Source organism: Trifolium pratense, linkage group LG3 (genome assembly GCF_020283565.1).
Source record: "Trifolium pratense cultivar HEN17-A07 linkage group LG3, ARS_RC_1.1, whole genome shotgun sequence".
NCBI classification, from domain to species: Eukaryota; Viridiplantae; Streptophyta; class Magnoliopsida; order Fabales; family Fabaceae; genus Trifolium; species Trifolium pratense.
Window position 1 is genome coordinate 13,420,373 of NC_060061.1, and position 16,040 is coordinate 13,436,412.

Here is a 16,040-nt window from a genome sequence, read left to right on the forward strand (position 1 = left end):
TGAACCCAATCAATACAAATTCATGTGTATCTATTTTAGACATGGATCTCAACATGAATCCCATTTCATTCTAATGATTTCCAATCTGAATTTTTGTCAACTTTGTATAGCAATTTTTTTTTTCTTCCAGTTATGTCTTGGTTCTTGATGCTGCCCCGGGAAGGAAATTCATCATTCAGGTGGCCTATGTTCTCTCGTAAAGGATTGCAGTGAGTGGTTTTGTTGTGTAGCAAGGTAGCTCTGATGCTTTGGGCAGTTTGGGAGGATCTCTTTTGAATTGCGGGGTGCTTTGCAAGCTTTTGTTATGTCATCCAGTGTGAGGTGTTTTTTTTGGCTATTATTATAAATTGTTGTTTTGGTATACGAGCTTAGGTCCCTTCTAATTGCAATTCCTGAGCTTAGAATTTTTGGTTTGTATCTCAGCAACATTGTAATTCTTATTCTATATCTTGCACATCTTCTTGTGCTTGGTTTAGAAGTTTTTAATCCTTATTCTATACCTTTTAAAAGCAACGTTTTCTTCTTCGTTTAATTTTTGACTTGAATCATAAAAATTATTAATTTTATAAAAATTCAATTTTATCTTCTACCTCTTGACAGAGGATTTACAGCAATAGAAAACTCAACATAAAATTTAAAAACGCCTAAAAAAATATATTAATTGCTTGAAAATTTCAAACAAATAAATTATGCCTATCAAATACTTTATCACCACCCATTGCCTCCATTAAGATTGACCAAAAAAAAAAATAGAGGTTGAAGATGAAGTTCTTGTTTGTATTATTTCTCTACCATTGTTAACCAAACACCATCATCTTTATTTTGAGCTTGAAGAAATTTAGTGATTAAATTTGAGAACAAATAGGCGTTTCATGTTTTTGAGCAGTTTGTGAATGGTAAAAAAAATTATATTCAAATTTTAAAATCAATCAAATTGCTCCATGAATATGTAGCTCACACGTTAGCACCCTTAACGACCTAAGTTGACGGAGTGACTAATTTGATATAAATTTCACAAATTTAAGGACATTTTATCTATTTTAAAAAAATCATAAACAAATTTAATTGATGAGTGAAAATTCAAAGACGAATTTTGCTTATTTACTTTGTCAATGTGTATGTATAAATAAAAATTTATTTTAAAAGAGAACATAGTATAGTATTTACTAATATTTAATTGCAGTTTTAGTGCTCTATTTATTTTTACAATTTCATTGTTTTTTGGAATAAAGAAAACAAAATGGTTTGATATTTTGACACCACAAGTGAAGGAAAATAAAACAAACATTATTTTACAATTTATATTATTATTGTTATTATTATTATTATTATTATTATTATTATTATTATTATATATTATATTTTTGATATATGTAAGAAAGTAAGAGTTGCAAAATGTGTTTTGTTTTATTTTATTATGACACAAGTGAGGGAAGAAAAAGCTTAGAAGCAGGGCTCTCAAGTTTCATAATTGTTTGATTTTGACCCTTTAATTTTCAATTGTGCGATTATAATCACCATAAGTTTCAAATTTTTTCGATTTTAGCCTCCAAACTTGAATTGCTCGATTTTGGCCTCCCAAGTTCACCTTATTTTGCATTTACTAGCCCCGTTGATTTTTTTTGACTAAAAATTGATTATGCGGCATCTTAAAACTATTTGTTTTAAAACATGTATTAAATTGCGTAAAAAAAATGTATTAAATTTATTTTAATAAAGGTTTACTAATTTTTGTTTTAAAATTATAAAAATAATAGTTTATAATTTTTTTGAAATAGTTTAAAAAATAGTTCATAAAAATAAATTGTAAACTTCTACCAAAAAAAAAATTGTAAACTATTTTTTTATAGCAAAATAAAATAAAGTGATAAAATGAGGTTTTGAGTTAGGGATGCAAAACCTGCTGCGTGGTTAGTTACTGCACCTCACTTCACCATGCCACCGCCGGTGATGCGAATTCGAATGCCGATGCCCACCGTATTACCACCATACTCCGCCGGCATCTTCTCCAGAATCGCCACTCATCGTCATTTCCTCACTTCCACATCCCTAACATCACCACCACCAACAACCACAATCCGTCGCCTTCCATCCTCCTTTCCCGCCGCCTTCTACCACAGATACGGTGGTGCTCCTCTCAGACATAGGACCTTTGCTCTTCCGCTTTTTTACCAACAAACTTCCACTTATGGTCGTTTTGCCTTCCACGACGTTTCCAGTGATGATGATTCCGACCTTCAATTCGCTAATTCTTCTCACTCTCAACCTCGCTCCCAAAAAGAATTGGTATATTTGCACGCCACTCTTATTCATTTTCTACTTTTCGTTTCCTTTTTACATTCCTATCACTATCAACTACATAACTGTTACTTAGGTTCTTAGTTAATTATACTTTTACACTGTTTGTTTGGATAAACAACTTATTTTGCATCGTCTTATGGCATAGGCAAGTATGAATGAGTTATTTACGGCTTGTTAGATTGACTTATTTGAACTTATATACTGACATAAGTTTTGTGAGACTGTTTGGGAGAATTTATGGAAACAGTTTATGATAACTTTCATAAGTTTATACCGGCTTATTTTCATAAGTTTTTCAATATAGGTTTTGTTTTTTTAGGCAAAGTGGAGTAGCATTAGGCTACTATCATCAAAATAGATATATAAAAAAGATCATATACTCCCTCCGGTCCTTAATATAAGAAAAGTTCACTTTTTAGATACATTGAAATATTAATGTATCTGGACTATATCATAGACTAGATACATTAATATTTCAATGTATCTAAAAAATTAACTTCTTCCTATATTAAGGACTAGAGGGAGTACACAAGAAGAGGGGATTAGACTAAAACCCTCTTAAAAAGATACAAATATAAAGCAAGGCATGCCAAGCTTGTTCAAAGCAAAACTAGGACTCAAAACTGAGGGAAGTTGATTCCAATAAAAGGGGTAGCGGCGCAACTTGTTGCCCGTTTGCCTTTCATTCAAGTGTAATTATCTTACGTATATATAAAATATAATTAAGTCCAAACAAAAAAATAAGTGAAAGAACTAAGAGAAAGTGCCATATTTGCTAGTCTATCCGCACACACATTAGTTTCTCGAAAAATGAGAATCGCCGAGAAATTGATGGACCTTAACTTCACATGAGAGTTAGACCAATGATTTCTTAAAGACCAAGGAATCATAAAATGGGTTTTGAAAATGAGAGTTAGACCAAGGAAGAATATAGGTTATGAAAACAGCTCGTAGCTTATATAAAACAATTTATCTTTATTTTATCTTTTGCTGTAAAAATAGCTTAGGTAAGCTTAGTGATTATTGTGGTATAAGTTGCAAATAAGCTGTTTATTCAAACAGACCTAATTGTATAATCTATAAGCTGTTTTCATAAACAACTTTGGAGAACTTATGAAATAAGCTGAAAAAACTGCTTCTCAACATGTCATGAGCTGTTTTCATAAGTAGGGGTTTGTTTGGATTGGCTTATTTGAGTTTAACCACTGACATGGGAAGTTTTTATGAGTATGTCTGCGAGAACTTGTAAAAACAGCTTATGACATTTTTCATAAGCTTTTTTGAGCTCATTTTCATAAGTTTTCGAAGATATGTTATAAAAACGGCTTACAACATAGCATTTACAAAAACAATTATATTTTATTTTTTACTATTGAAATAACTTATGCAAGTTTATACGTAAGCGCTTATCAAATAAGCGCTTGTGCTATAAGCTGCTTAAGCGCTTTTGCTATAAGCTGCCAAAAAGCTGTTTATCCAAACAGGGCCTAGTTCTCCAAGATAGTGTTACAAGTGTGGCTTATGCTAGTAAGTAAACTAAGAAAAGCCAATCGGAACAGGCCCCTAGAAGTAGATTGAATTGAATAAAACTTTGCCAGACGCAGCACGCTTGCTCAATTTTTGAATGAATTCTATTAATACTTATTATCCTGAGTGATTTTGCTTATTAGGGCGATTCGACTCTCGAAAACATTGATTCTTGGAGATGGAAACTCACCATGCTTCTTCGCAATAAAGGCGAGCAAGAAGTTGTGTCCAATGAGAAAAAGGACCGTCGTGATTTTCTGCAACTTGAAACTTTAGCTACCAGGATGGGTTTATATAGGTATGTATGTTCACTTCTGCATCAATTCATTCACATTTTCTCTTGCGTTTTATTTTATTTTTCAGTCTTGTGAATATATATTTTTTACTTTGGCAGTCGACAGTATGCAAGAGTTGTTGTCTTTAGCAAGGTGCCTTTGCCAAATTACCGCCCTGATCTCGATGATAAGCGTCCACTCAGAGAGGTATTACTTTGCATAAAAGATTTCATTTCTGTTATTTTAATTCTTGTGTATAAAGGAAAAGAATCAGCCTCCTTTTCTTTGAATCTTGGCAAAGAATTTTAATGCATGAACTGGGTTAACTAAATGAATTTGATGGACCTGTAAAGTTTGGGTGAAGGAAAACACTTTTAGGGGATACCTTATCTGAATTACAATTGGAGTTGCAACCCTAGAACTGTAATTAGTTCAGTTCAACTCTAATTTTATTGTTTGATGTCATCAATGACACATGTGAAGGAGACTTTGTTGTAGTTACTGGTGGTAGTGATGGTGTTGATGGTAGTAGCGGTGGTGATCGAGGGGAGGATTGGAGTAAGTGGCTGTGGAAATCAGTGAAGTATGCTTGCTGATATGGACAATGGCCAAATAGAGGACAGCAAGAAACTACTTAATTGGTGTATGTAGAGAGAGATAGTGTTTCAGTAAACTACTCTGTCGCTCACTAAGCTCCCAATCAACCATAAGAAATTATATCTCTGTTATTAAGTCAGTGAGGACTGCACAGTTTCAGTTCAATTATCATAGATCACTATAAATGGCCACAAAGCTTCTATTTTAAAGCTAACAATCTAGAGAAAATTTCTACTGATGGGATCATGGGAAATTATGTGTTGACTCTGATATGATGGTGTAAATTTTTTAATAAAGGAATTTATAAAAGTTGTAATGTTTAAAGGGAGTTATCACATATTTTTTGTTACCGTTCCAGGATGAAAAAGGTTGGAGACAAAAGTGTAGGTAGTGATGAGAGAGGTTTAGGTGAATAATTGGTGAGGTATGGAGAAGAAATGATGCGAAAATTGATCAAGAAGCACTCTAATTCGTATCAAGAAATGCATGAACTATTTTCAATGACGGCACCTCATCATTTTAATGATGTGGAAAAATATGTGATTTGGTGTCAATCAATTGTTTTGTGACCCTGTTTATGATTATAATAGATTCCCAGCAACTAACAGTGCAAATAATTATAAACAGAAAACAGCTGTCTTGATATTTTCGGTTTTAACACTGCAACATTGCGCTGTTTGGAAAATTCTCTATCCTCTTTTGCATGTATCCTGATTGACTGCTTTTCTATGCTCTGCAGGTAACCTTACCCTTTGGTGTTCATAGAGAAGTAGACACTCATCTCCTTGCTCATTTTTCAAATATGGCTATAAAAAGAGTAGGCTCTTTGGATGATTCCTTGCATAATGGAAGCATTCCTGCTGATGAAGGGATTTATGGGCATCCGGAGCCCATGATCCATAATAGTGTTGCCAAAGAGAAAATCCTTCAAAGAAGAAGTTTGCAACTGCGTCAGCAACAACAAGACTGGAAGGTTTCTTGTTTTTTCTGTCTAAACTTTGAAGTGCATCTCATTTTCCAATACAGTCTCAGTTGTTTAAGTAATTTCTGCTTATTTCACATTCCTATTGTGTGTGAATTTATAGAAATATATCATGTAAATTTTTTATAGCCAGCAATGTTTTTTGGTTCAGCCTTGATTTTTTTCATAATAGTTATATCTTGTAGTCTGGCCATATATCTTATACATATCTTTATCTTAAGAAGAGGTATATCTTTTAGTTATAATTAAAATGAAGGTCCTTGAACTATTTGATGATATTCAAACATGTTCTTGAATTAAAATGTTTGTATTCCAGTCCCTGAATTTGGAATTAATCCCCTCAACATTTATTTAATCAGGTCCCCGAAATTTGTAATTAGGCCCATCCTGAACTTTAAAAAAAAATTGTAATTGAGGGACCCAAATACAAATTATTCAACAGTTTAATGCCTTGATTTTTTTCTTCAATTTAAGGGCCTAATGACAAATTGTTGATAAGTTTAGGGACTCAATTGCCAATTTTCTTAGTTCAATGACTTATTAAAAAATCCTCAAATAGTTCAGGAACTTACAAAGTAAACAAACCTATCTTTTAGTCTGGCCATTTGAAAACATATATCTTTCAAATATCTTGCATGTAAAACTCTTGGATAGTGGGATGACTGCTATACTGAAGACTACAACATAAGTTATATCATTTATACTACACACATAAATACTCAAAAAGTAAAGATGCATAAAATTAGAGGCATATTCATAATTAATTGAATACTAAATAATACTTTTAAGCTAAGTGTACAAGTTAATAACAACAAAAGTTGTAGAATCAATAAGTTTAAAACTATGATTGATAGATACAGTGGCAACTGAGAACATGTGTGAAAAGAAAATCCCAAGAGAAGGTGGGTTACAATACAGAAATGTATTATTCAAGAAAAAAGTTAATGCAAAAATGATCTGCTATGTAATATCCATAATGACTGCCAGCCGCAAGTGACTCAGTTTTGCTATAAGGGTGCTATTGCACACTAGCGATAGCTATCAATTTAACAATACATTTTTAGTGGAGAGAAAAGTACATTAAAGCAATTATGGAAATTTGGTTATTTAATTGCAAACTTGTTGAATAATCAGTTTTGATTGAATATTCTAGATCTATATTTGATAGCTACAATTCGTGTTATATGGTTTCTTACCTTGATACATCACATGATGTCAGCTGTTTATTGATATTTTCTATAAGTGAAAATTTCTACACTTGAATGTTTGTTGTCATTGATTTTTAGCCTTTAGAAATGTTATAACATATGCTGGTTTGTCCATAGGAATCTTCCGAAGGGAAAAAGATGCTTGAATTTCGCCGAAGTCTTCCTGCATTCAAAGAGAAAGATGCATTTTTGAAAGTCGTTTCAGAGAATCAGGTGAAAAGGGAATAAACGGTGCTCTCTGTGATTTGTAATTTATTAGTCCTTCTATCCCACAATAACCGTCGCATTTGACCATTTCACACATAATAAGAAAAAATGATAAATGAAAGAAAGAGAATGGTGATTTAACTAATTTATCCTTATTAACTGTTAGTGTATTCCCATTATCATAAAGGAAAAGTGGAGAATGATAACTTGGGAGTTATGTACATAATATTTATTATTGGGTACAATTGAAAAATATATTTAAAATTACATTGAAAAACTAAAAGTGGCATTCTTTTTGTGATAGTTTTTTGTGAGGAAACATGACAGTTATTATGACACAGAGAGAGTGTTACTTTCCTTATAATTTTTTACTTCTACAAATCAAAAGCCAAGTGAAAAAAGGTGCAAGGCTATGATGTCCGTGTATGATCCTTTATATAAGGTGCCATTGTATAACTTATAGATTCTTATTGTGAATTAGTGTCAATATTTCTTACTTATACAAGATGCTGTTCTTTGATAAATCAGGATACCACCACCACCACCACCAGCATCATCATCATCTTCATCTTTATCTTAATCTTAATCTTAAACAGATTTCTTTTTTATGCTCATCCAACATCAGTCGTACCTGATCTGCAAACTTTTACTCTCTATTTTCATAGTGTGCAGCACATAGTTCTTGTATTATATTGCATATCGATATATGTGGAGCTTCTGCTTGGATGCAAACTAGATTGCATATTGAATCAAGCTGACATGTGAAATATTAGGGTGGAGGAGTGAAGGACGAAAAAAAGGACAAGCATGGAGGGATATAGACACTGCAGTCCACTTTTTTAGACAATTATCTAACAAATATAAGAAATTTGGGCATAGATTATAACTTACATTTAATTAGATAAGAAATATTACAATATACTTTAGTAAGATATGAACTACACGGTCTGTTTGTATGTTACAGTAGTCAGCAGCGAACAATCAAACTGATCCACTTATAGTTTCTGAGCAAATGATAATTTAGAATGGGTAAAATAAGTGGTGATAGTTTCTCTGCAGGTCTATTTGTTGTTGAGAATATTAATACTGATATGCGTATGCTTGTGCTGCTGAATGATAATTTGTGTATTAATTGGTATCATTAATGAAATTTGCAGGTCATTGTTATCTCGGGTGAAACTGGTTGCGGTAAGACCACACAACTTCCTCAATACATATTAGAATCTGAGATTGAAGCTGGACGTGGAGCTCTATGTAACATAATTTGTACTCAGCCTAGAAGAATATCTGCTATATCTGTTTCTGAAAGGGTTGCAGCAGAACATGGGGAAAAATTGGGAGAATCCGTTAGTTTTTGGGCCTTTTTAGTCTGTCAATGCTTGAACTACTTAAACTTATATGCTATCCGTTTGACTTAAATTCTTTGCATGTTTTCCATTCTGAAAGGTTGGTTATAAAGTTCGGTTGGAGGGTATGAGAGGGAGGGATACTCGTCTTCTTTTTTGCACCACGGGTGTGTTATTGCGGAGACTACTTGTGGATAGAAGTTTAAAAGGTGTAACTCATGTTATTGTTGATGAAATTCATGAACGTGGAATGAATGAAGGTAGCGTCATAATTGTTTCATTCCAATATTGTTTTGTTAAGTTTAATATGTGAGTATGATGCTTACCTTTGGTTTTCACTTTCATCAGATTTTCTTCTCATTGTCCTAAAGGATCTTCTCCCTCGTCGTCCTGATTTGAGATTAATTTTGATGAGTGCAACCTTAAATGCTGAACTTTTTTCTTCGTATTTTGATGGTGCCCCAACTATGCATATCCCTGTAAGCTCAGGATACTCATTTCTGTATTTTAACTAAGTTCAACTAAGTTCAATTGATGCCATCACAATATATCTTACTTTGTTGTTGTATTCAGCAGTCATATAATTTGTTCTGATGTGATTCATTCGTTAACTTTTCAATGATCAGTGATGTTCTGTTTTTATGGACATGATGGATTTTCTCTCTCGATAATGATTGTATATGCTTTTAAAAAGTAAAACTGTGTACTTTAGGAATTCAACAACTTAGCTGTTGAAAGAAATGCTTCTGTTGGAGTTATTTGGCATAGTAAGATAGTAAACTCACAGACAGCTTACTTTTCGGCTAATATTCCACAAACGAGTATATTAAGATTCCAAATTTTCTGCTTTGGCTACGAGTAACATTGGCTTATAGATGTTGTTAAAGGATACAATAAACTTATTTTCTTTTTGTTTTTGGGACATGTGCAATATCTAGGGATTTACATTTCCAGTTCGAGCACAATTTCTTGAGGATATTCTGGAAAGGACTGGATATCGGTTGACTCCTTATAATCAAATTGATGACTATGGTCAAGAAAAATCATGGAAAATGCAGAAACAAGCTCAATCTTTCAAAAAAAGAAAGAGCCAGATTGCTTCTGCTGTTGAGGTACACAAGTTGATCTGGAAATATTTTCTTCGCTGTCTTTTTTTTTTTGGGAGGTTATTTTTTTGACTAGTTCTGTTAATTTCTCTATGTTGTTGCATAGGATGCATTAGAGGTTGCAGACTACAAGGGGTATAGCCTACGCACTAAGGAATCAATGTCCTGCTGGAACCCTGACTCAATTGGTTTCAACCTTATTGAACATGTGCTTTGCCACATTGTTAAGAATGAAAGGCCAGGTGCTGTTTTGGTTTTTATGACTGGTTGGGATGATATACACTCTTTGAAGGATCACCTCCATGCTCATCCTTTGTTGGGCGATCAGAGCCGAGTATTACTTCTTGCATGCCATGGCTCTATGTCCAGCACAGAGCAGGTGACCTTGCTAGTAATAGACTGAAATGCTACCACAGTAAATATTACTTGTTGGAGTTGTTGCTATCTATTTTACAATTTAATATATTTCCAATGTGTGCTTTTTTATTAAAATGTTGGGAATAATGAGTCTCTTAAGCTTATTGAAGTTTAAGTACTGTATTAAATTGGGTGCTGTATTATTAGTTTTTGTACTCCAATTGAATGAATATTCTCTCTCTCTCTCTCTCATTCAATATATTGCATAGTGAATTTTGTTTGCTTTCCTGTTTTGCCTTGCAGAAATTAATATTTGAAAATCCTGAAGGAGGGGTGAGGAAAATTGTTCTGGCTACTAATATGGCCGAGACTAGTATTACCATCAACGACGTTGTCTTTGTGGTTGATTGTGGAAAAGCAAAAGAGACATCATATGATGCATTAAATAACACTCCTTGTTTGCTTCCATCTTGGATCTCAAAAGCTGCTGCCCGTCAGGTATTAGATTGTTCAAATTAGTTTTGTGAATTTGGATTATTTGAGAATTTATTTGTCTATTTCCTTTCAAAAGGAAAGTCAGATTAAGAGTCTGTTTGTTGTAGATTATTCAAGTAAAAAAACTTTTTTTAAATAAATCTTTTTTAAAGACTTCAATTGTTAAAATAATAAGAATCTAAAAAAATAACAATATTTTTTTAGGTTAAAATCAGAAGCTAACTTTCAGTAGCTTTGAAAAAAATCAGTCAAAATAGATGAAAGAGAAAGTCTAATTGAAAACACGGAAGGTACATTTGCTTTAAAATCTTCCTAATATGACAAGTTTGGCCTTTGTATTATACTCGTTTTCGTCCCATTCTTGTTTCACCCTTATTGGGGATATAATATACAAGCATGCAGCTGAGTCCTGTTTTTCATCCCATTCTCGAATATATCATATATGTGCGTGTGACTACATTAACATAGAAACATTTGTGTATACGTGATTATGTTAATTTATATAATTATGTTAGTATATACTACTATTAATTAAGTTAACAATGTTCTTTGGTAAAAAAAAACTTAATAATGTTCACATTATCATATAAAATATATTCAAGAAATATCATTACAACTGACCGTATTCAAATTATATAAAAAGTGACTTGGGCGAGAGTAGTACTAGGATGGGTGACCTCCTGAGAAGTCCTTGTGTTGCACCTCTTTAAAGGAAGCCACTAGGTTTGATCTAGCGGTGAGGGGTTTGGGTAGTATGCACGAGGTCCTAGGTTCGATCCTCACTGACTCTTTTGTAAACCAAAAAAAAAAAAACTTGCAGGCAATCATAAATTATCTTCTGATTTTTAAAAATATCTAAAAAAATAATCATTGAATTATTTTACGTCAAAATCACTTTACCAAACAGGCTCTAAAGTGGTTCTAGGAAGAATCATTTGAATACAGCTTCATAATGTATTCTTTACCATTAATTAATTTTTTGGTTATCTGGTTGCTTAGAAAGTCTACTTTTTTTTTCTTTAGAGAAAAGGCAGGGCTGGTCGTGTTCAATCTGGCGAATGCTATCATCTTTATCCCAAATGTGTTTATGATGCTTTTGATGATTATCAGTTACCAGAGCTTTTAAGAACACCTTTACAGTCCTTATGTCTACAAATAAAAAGTCTACAACTTGGAAGCATCTCTGAGTTTTTATCTAGTGCTCTCCAGCCACCAGAGCCTCTATCGGTAAAATTCATTGCACTTGTTTTTGGAACTTGAACTGAAATATGCTGGTTGTTTGAATTTATTTTCAATGAAATCTATGTGTTGATTTAAGACATTCTTCAACTTGCATCAAACTTGTTTTATTCAATTTATTATGTTGTCTATTAATTTCACTGTGCAGGTTCAAAATGCTGTTGACTATTTGAAGATTATCGGTGCCTTAGATGAGAATGAAAATTTGACAGTTCTAGGTAAAAGAAAAGAACTTGTACTTTTCTGCATCATCGTCTCAGCTTCTCCTGGCATTTTTTTATCAACTGATGCCACATCGCCACTGTTTTCCCAAGCCGTTTTTAGGCATTAAGTCACTGCTGATAGTTTTCAATTTTTATTTATTTCAAAAGTCACTGCTGATGTTGAGTTGTCAATTTTTAGGGCGCAAGTTGTCAATGCTCCCCGTAGAACCTAAGCTTGGCAAGATGCTCATCTTGGGAGCTATTTTCAACTGTTTGGATCCCATATTGACTGTTGTTGCTGGGCTTAGTGTGAGAGACCCATTTGTTGTGCCGGCTGACAAGAAGGATGTAAGTTATGAGCACTACTAATATTTCTCCCACCCCTCCCCATGACACACTCCTCTTGATAGAAATAGTGGTAAATTATATTAGTTTTGATGTATTCACATAAGTCCAGTTTTGTTTTTGGACATAAAGTGTAGTAAGTTCTTATGTCTGTGCTGCTTTGTTTATTATATTGGGCCAAAACACATGCACTCTGAATTGGTTGATTAGGTTGATCCCATTGAATAAACATGGATTCATGTTTTTTTGCAGGAACTGTGCCTATATTGGTTTACTTTTTATACTGTATTAAAATATCGCTGTCTCATCTTCAAAAAATAAATATCACTTTCTCGTTCATTATTTGCTTGGGATCAAATCAATATTGTCATGTGTACGCTAGGTAGAGAAGACCTAGCTTTGTATGTCATTACTCATGAATACATCCCCAGACACAAATATTTTATAACTAACACCCCCCCTCTATGAAGAGCCCTTTGAGCTTGAAGCGTAGACCACAGTTCCACTCTACCTTATGCTGAAATTTAATTTATAATCTTAGAAGAATGGGGATAACAGGGATGAAAATCTAGACCACATTGCTCATATTATAGACCTACTATCTCATAATAAGCTAAACTTGTTAAGTGAAGTACATGCATTGTGTTACCTAAGGTTATTTAACTGTTTACTTTGTACTTTTTATGCAGCTTGCAGAGTCTGCCAAGGGCCACTTTGCTGCTGGTGCATACAGTGATCATCTTGCACTTGTCCGGGCTTATGATGGTTGGAAAGATGCTGAAGCACAGCAAGCTGGTTACGAGTACTGTTGGCGTAATTTTCTTTCTTCTCAGACACTTAGGGCCATTGACTCTCTTCGAAAGCAATTCTTTAACTTGCTCAAAGATATTGGTCTGGTTAGCAACAATTCTGAAACCAACAATAAATGGAGTAATGAGGAGCATCTGCTCCGAGCAGTTATCTGTGCGGGTTTGTTTCCCGGAATATCCTCTGTTGTGGTAATCCACTTACGAGTCCTTTTCATTTTTGTGATAATTCAATTTTAATTTTCACTTTTTTGAATTTGTTCTGGCTTTGATGCATGTTGAGTTGTTGTCTGCAGAATTCATTTTCTACATTTATGGCATTTTCATGAAAGTAACATACCTGCGTATAACACACATTCATGCTCTCGATAATTTTGTCGAAGTTCAATTTTGTTTCTTATTTCAATTTCAACTATATTACTCTTAGTTTAAAAGTGACTCATTAAGTTCCCTTAATGTTCATTGTTGATATTAATTGCACTTTTTATTATATCCTCATCAACAAACCGGAAAAAAGTAACTTCTCATTACATCTAATATCACATCAGCAAAAAAACAAAGATAAAGAAAGACACAGCATTGCCATATCAAAAGTAGGATATAACTGTTGCGATTGATTACATCTGTTAGAAGTCCCACATTGGCTAGAGATATGACATAGATAGCCTAATAGTAGTGCAAAGCTCAACTCTCAAGCTAGCTTTTGTGGTTGAGTATAGGCCTCCCAAATTCTAATATGGTATCAGAACCTATCCTAGATCCATTTGTTGTTTGTTGTGGAGACCTCCCATATTTGGGCCACCCGTTGTTGTTGATTCCACGTTTTGTTAGTCCTGGACGTGAGGGTGTGTGTTAGAAGTCCCACATTGGCTAGAGATATGGCATAAATAGCCTTTATAATAGTAGTGCAAAGCTCAACTCTCAAGCTAGCTTTTGTGGTTGAGTATAGACCTCCCAAATTCTAATAACGTCGATATGAAAATGATGGAGGTGATGATAACATTGCAACTAGGGGAACATAAATTGATCTTTGTTAAAATTAGGACTGCTGAAATTGTAATTTAAGCAAATATTTATACATATGCTGTAACATCGATAAGTGTTCATGTCTTTGGATATTGTATATGTTTATCTTGGATATGGAGGGAATGCTGTCTGTCGTGTTTTATTTGTAAATTAGTTGAATTTTTCCATGTAATTTGTTTTTGATGTGAGGTTGTGCAAATTGTTATGCAGAACAAGGAAAAGTCAATAGCACTGAAAACAATGGAGGATGGTCCGGTTCTTCTGTATGCTGTAAGTTTCTCCCTCCAATATCCTGATGTTTTCATCAATTCTTGTATGTTTATGACTAAGTTTTGTTTTGGGGGAAAATATAATCTATTAAAGTTCTAAAATTTTGGCGCTCCATCGTGTAGAGCTCTGTAAATGGAAGTGTACCCAAAATTCCATACCCATGGTTAGTGTTTAATGAAAAGATTAAAGTGAATTCAGTATTCCTTAGGGATTCAACTGCCATATCTGACTCCATGCTGCTCTTATTTGGTGGGAACATATCCAAAGGTGGACTAGTAAGTTCCTACTCTGTTTTTTCTTCATGTTTTCCCTCGATAAGTTGTTCTTTATTGTTTGTTCCTTTTGACTACTCACTGTGATTTGACATATGGTAAACATACGATTCTTTTGACAGGATGGTCACCTAAAAATGTTGGGAGGGTATCTGGAATTTTTCATGAAACCAGAATTAGCCAAGACTTACTCAACTTTAAAGAGGGAACTGGAGGAATTGATACAGAAAAAAGTAAGTTCAATTTTACTGGCCATAACTTAAAACTTTGTGAGTAAAAAAAAAAACTTAAAACTTTGATACTTATCAAGGGAATAATTAAGTTGTGTGTAGCCATATTCCCCTCCCTTCCAATTTCCAGTCTCTCTTTAAGTCCTTGACATAATTACTTTATGCTCTGCATGTTATGCCAGCTTCTGGATCCTATGTTCGATATACAATCGCATACTCAGCTTCTTTCAGCTGTAAGATTGTTGGTATCAGAAGACCACTGTCATGGCAGATTTGTCTTTAGTCACCAGGACCTACCACAGTTGAAGAAAGCAACGAAATCCAACAGTGGTGATGGAGGTGGGGGTGATAATTCTAAAAATCAGCTTCAAACATTCCTTACCAGGGCTGGACATCAGGCACCAACTTACAAAACACAGCAGCTGAGAAACAACCAATTCCGTTCTACTGTTATATTCAACGGCATGGATTTTGTTGGGAAGCCATGCGGCAGCAAGAAACTAGCAGAAAAATCTGCTGCTGCTGAGGCTATTCTATGGTTAAAAGGGGATAATACCCATTCATCTGGTGATATTGATCATGCATCTGTGCTTTTGAAGAAAAGAAACAAGAAAAGTAGAAAAAAATCGCTTAGTGATGCTAAATGGAGTTGAATTACATTTATAAGACATATTTTAGATAGATTTGTTTGATAGGGTCCTATACCAAGGCTTGTCTATGGTCTCTCCTTGGTGCAATGGATTCAGGGATAATTTTGCCAGCAAGAGTGTACAGAGCTATTAGGGATCTTGATTCTGAAAGGTACAGATCTGAGCCTTTGATTTTGTAACGGGGTGATTGTATCCAGAATCCACCTAAATTTGGGGCACATTTCAAGAAGTGTATTTCTACAATTGCTTTTAACTAAATCTGACCCAGAGCATAGCATGGCTAGCTGAGCAGCTACTGTACTTGCAACAAATTCATGAAAAATGGAAGGAGTAAGCAACTAAATTTCGTATCAAGGTAATTCACTTGCAATATATTAATGTGTTTCTAGGAGTTGTAGTTTCTTAGTTAATCAAGGTGATCATCCAGTTAAATTATAGAATATGTATTTACAATTATTTTTTCTCTCGAGGATTATGATGCATGTTAGACCCCTCCTGAGATGGATTCTTTTCAAGCTGATATTGTAAGCTATAAGAGATAACTTGAATGAATTGGGAGATCTATTTTGATTTGCTAAATTTCAATAAATGATTAGAA

At 33.8% G+C, this 16,040-nt stretch overlaps 1 protein-coding gene across 2 annotated transcripts; it reads left to right on the top strand.

The window, feature by feature from the left end:
• The first annotated feature begins 1,828 nt into the window (after nucleotides 1-1,828).
• Nucleotides 1,829-16,031, top strand: LOC123918749 (DExH-box ATP-dependent RNA helicase DExH3). Of its 2 annotated transcripts, XM_045970894.1 has the most exons (20): nucleotides 1,862-2,025; nucleotides 2,062-2,286; nucleotides 3,972-4,126; nucleotides 4,223-4,310; nucleotides 5,440-5,673; nucleotides 7,008-7,103; nucleotides 8,255-8,443; nucleotides 8,544-8,703; nucleotides 8,792-8,922; nucleotides 9,382-9,555; nucleotides 9,656-9,928; nucleotides 10,210-10,404; nucleotides 11,425-11,628; nucleotides 11,789-11,858; nucleotides 12,043-12,191; nucleotides 12,878-13,186; nucleotides 14,231-14,290; nucleotides 14,413-14,565; nucleotides 14,685-14,795; nucleotides 14,975-16,031. In XM_045970894.1, the coding sequence occupies exons 1-20, from the start codon at nucleotides 1,936-1,938 to the stop codon at nucleotides 15,443-15,445; spliced, it is 3,537 nt and encodes a 1,178-aa protein (XP_045826850.1). In that variant the 5' UTR covers nucleotides 1,862-1,935; the 3' UTR covers nucleotides 15,446-16,031. The 2 variants fall into 2 exon arrangements, with proteins under 2 accessions (XP_045826849.1, XP_045826850.1); XM_045970893.1 differs by having other exon boundaries at nucleotides 1,829-2,286.
• The last annotated feature ends 9 nt before the right edge of the window (nucleotides 16,032-16,040 follow it).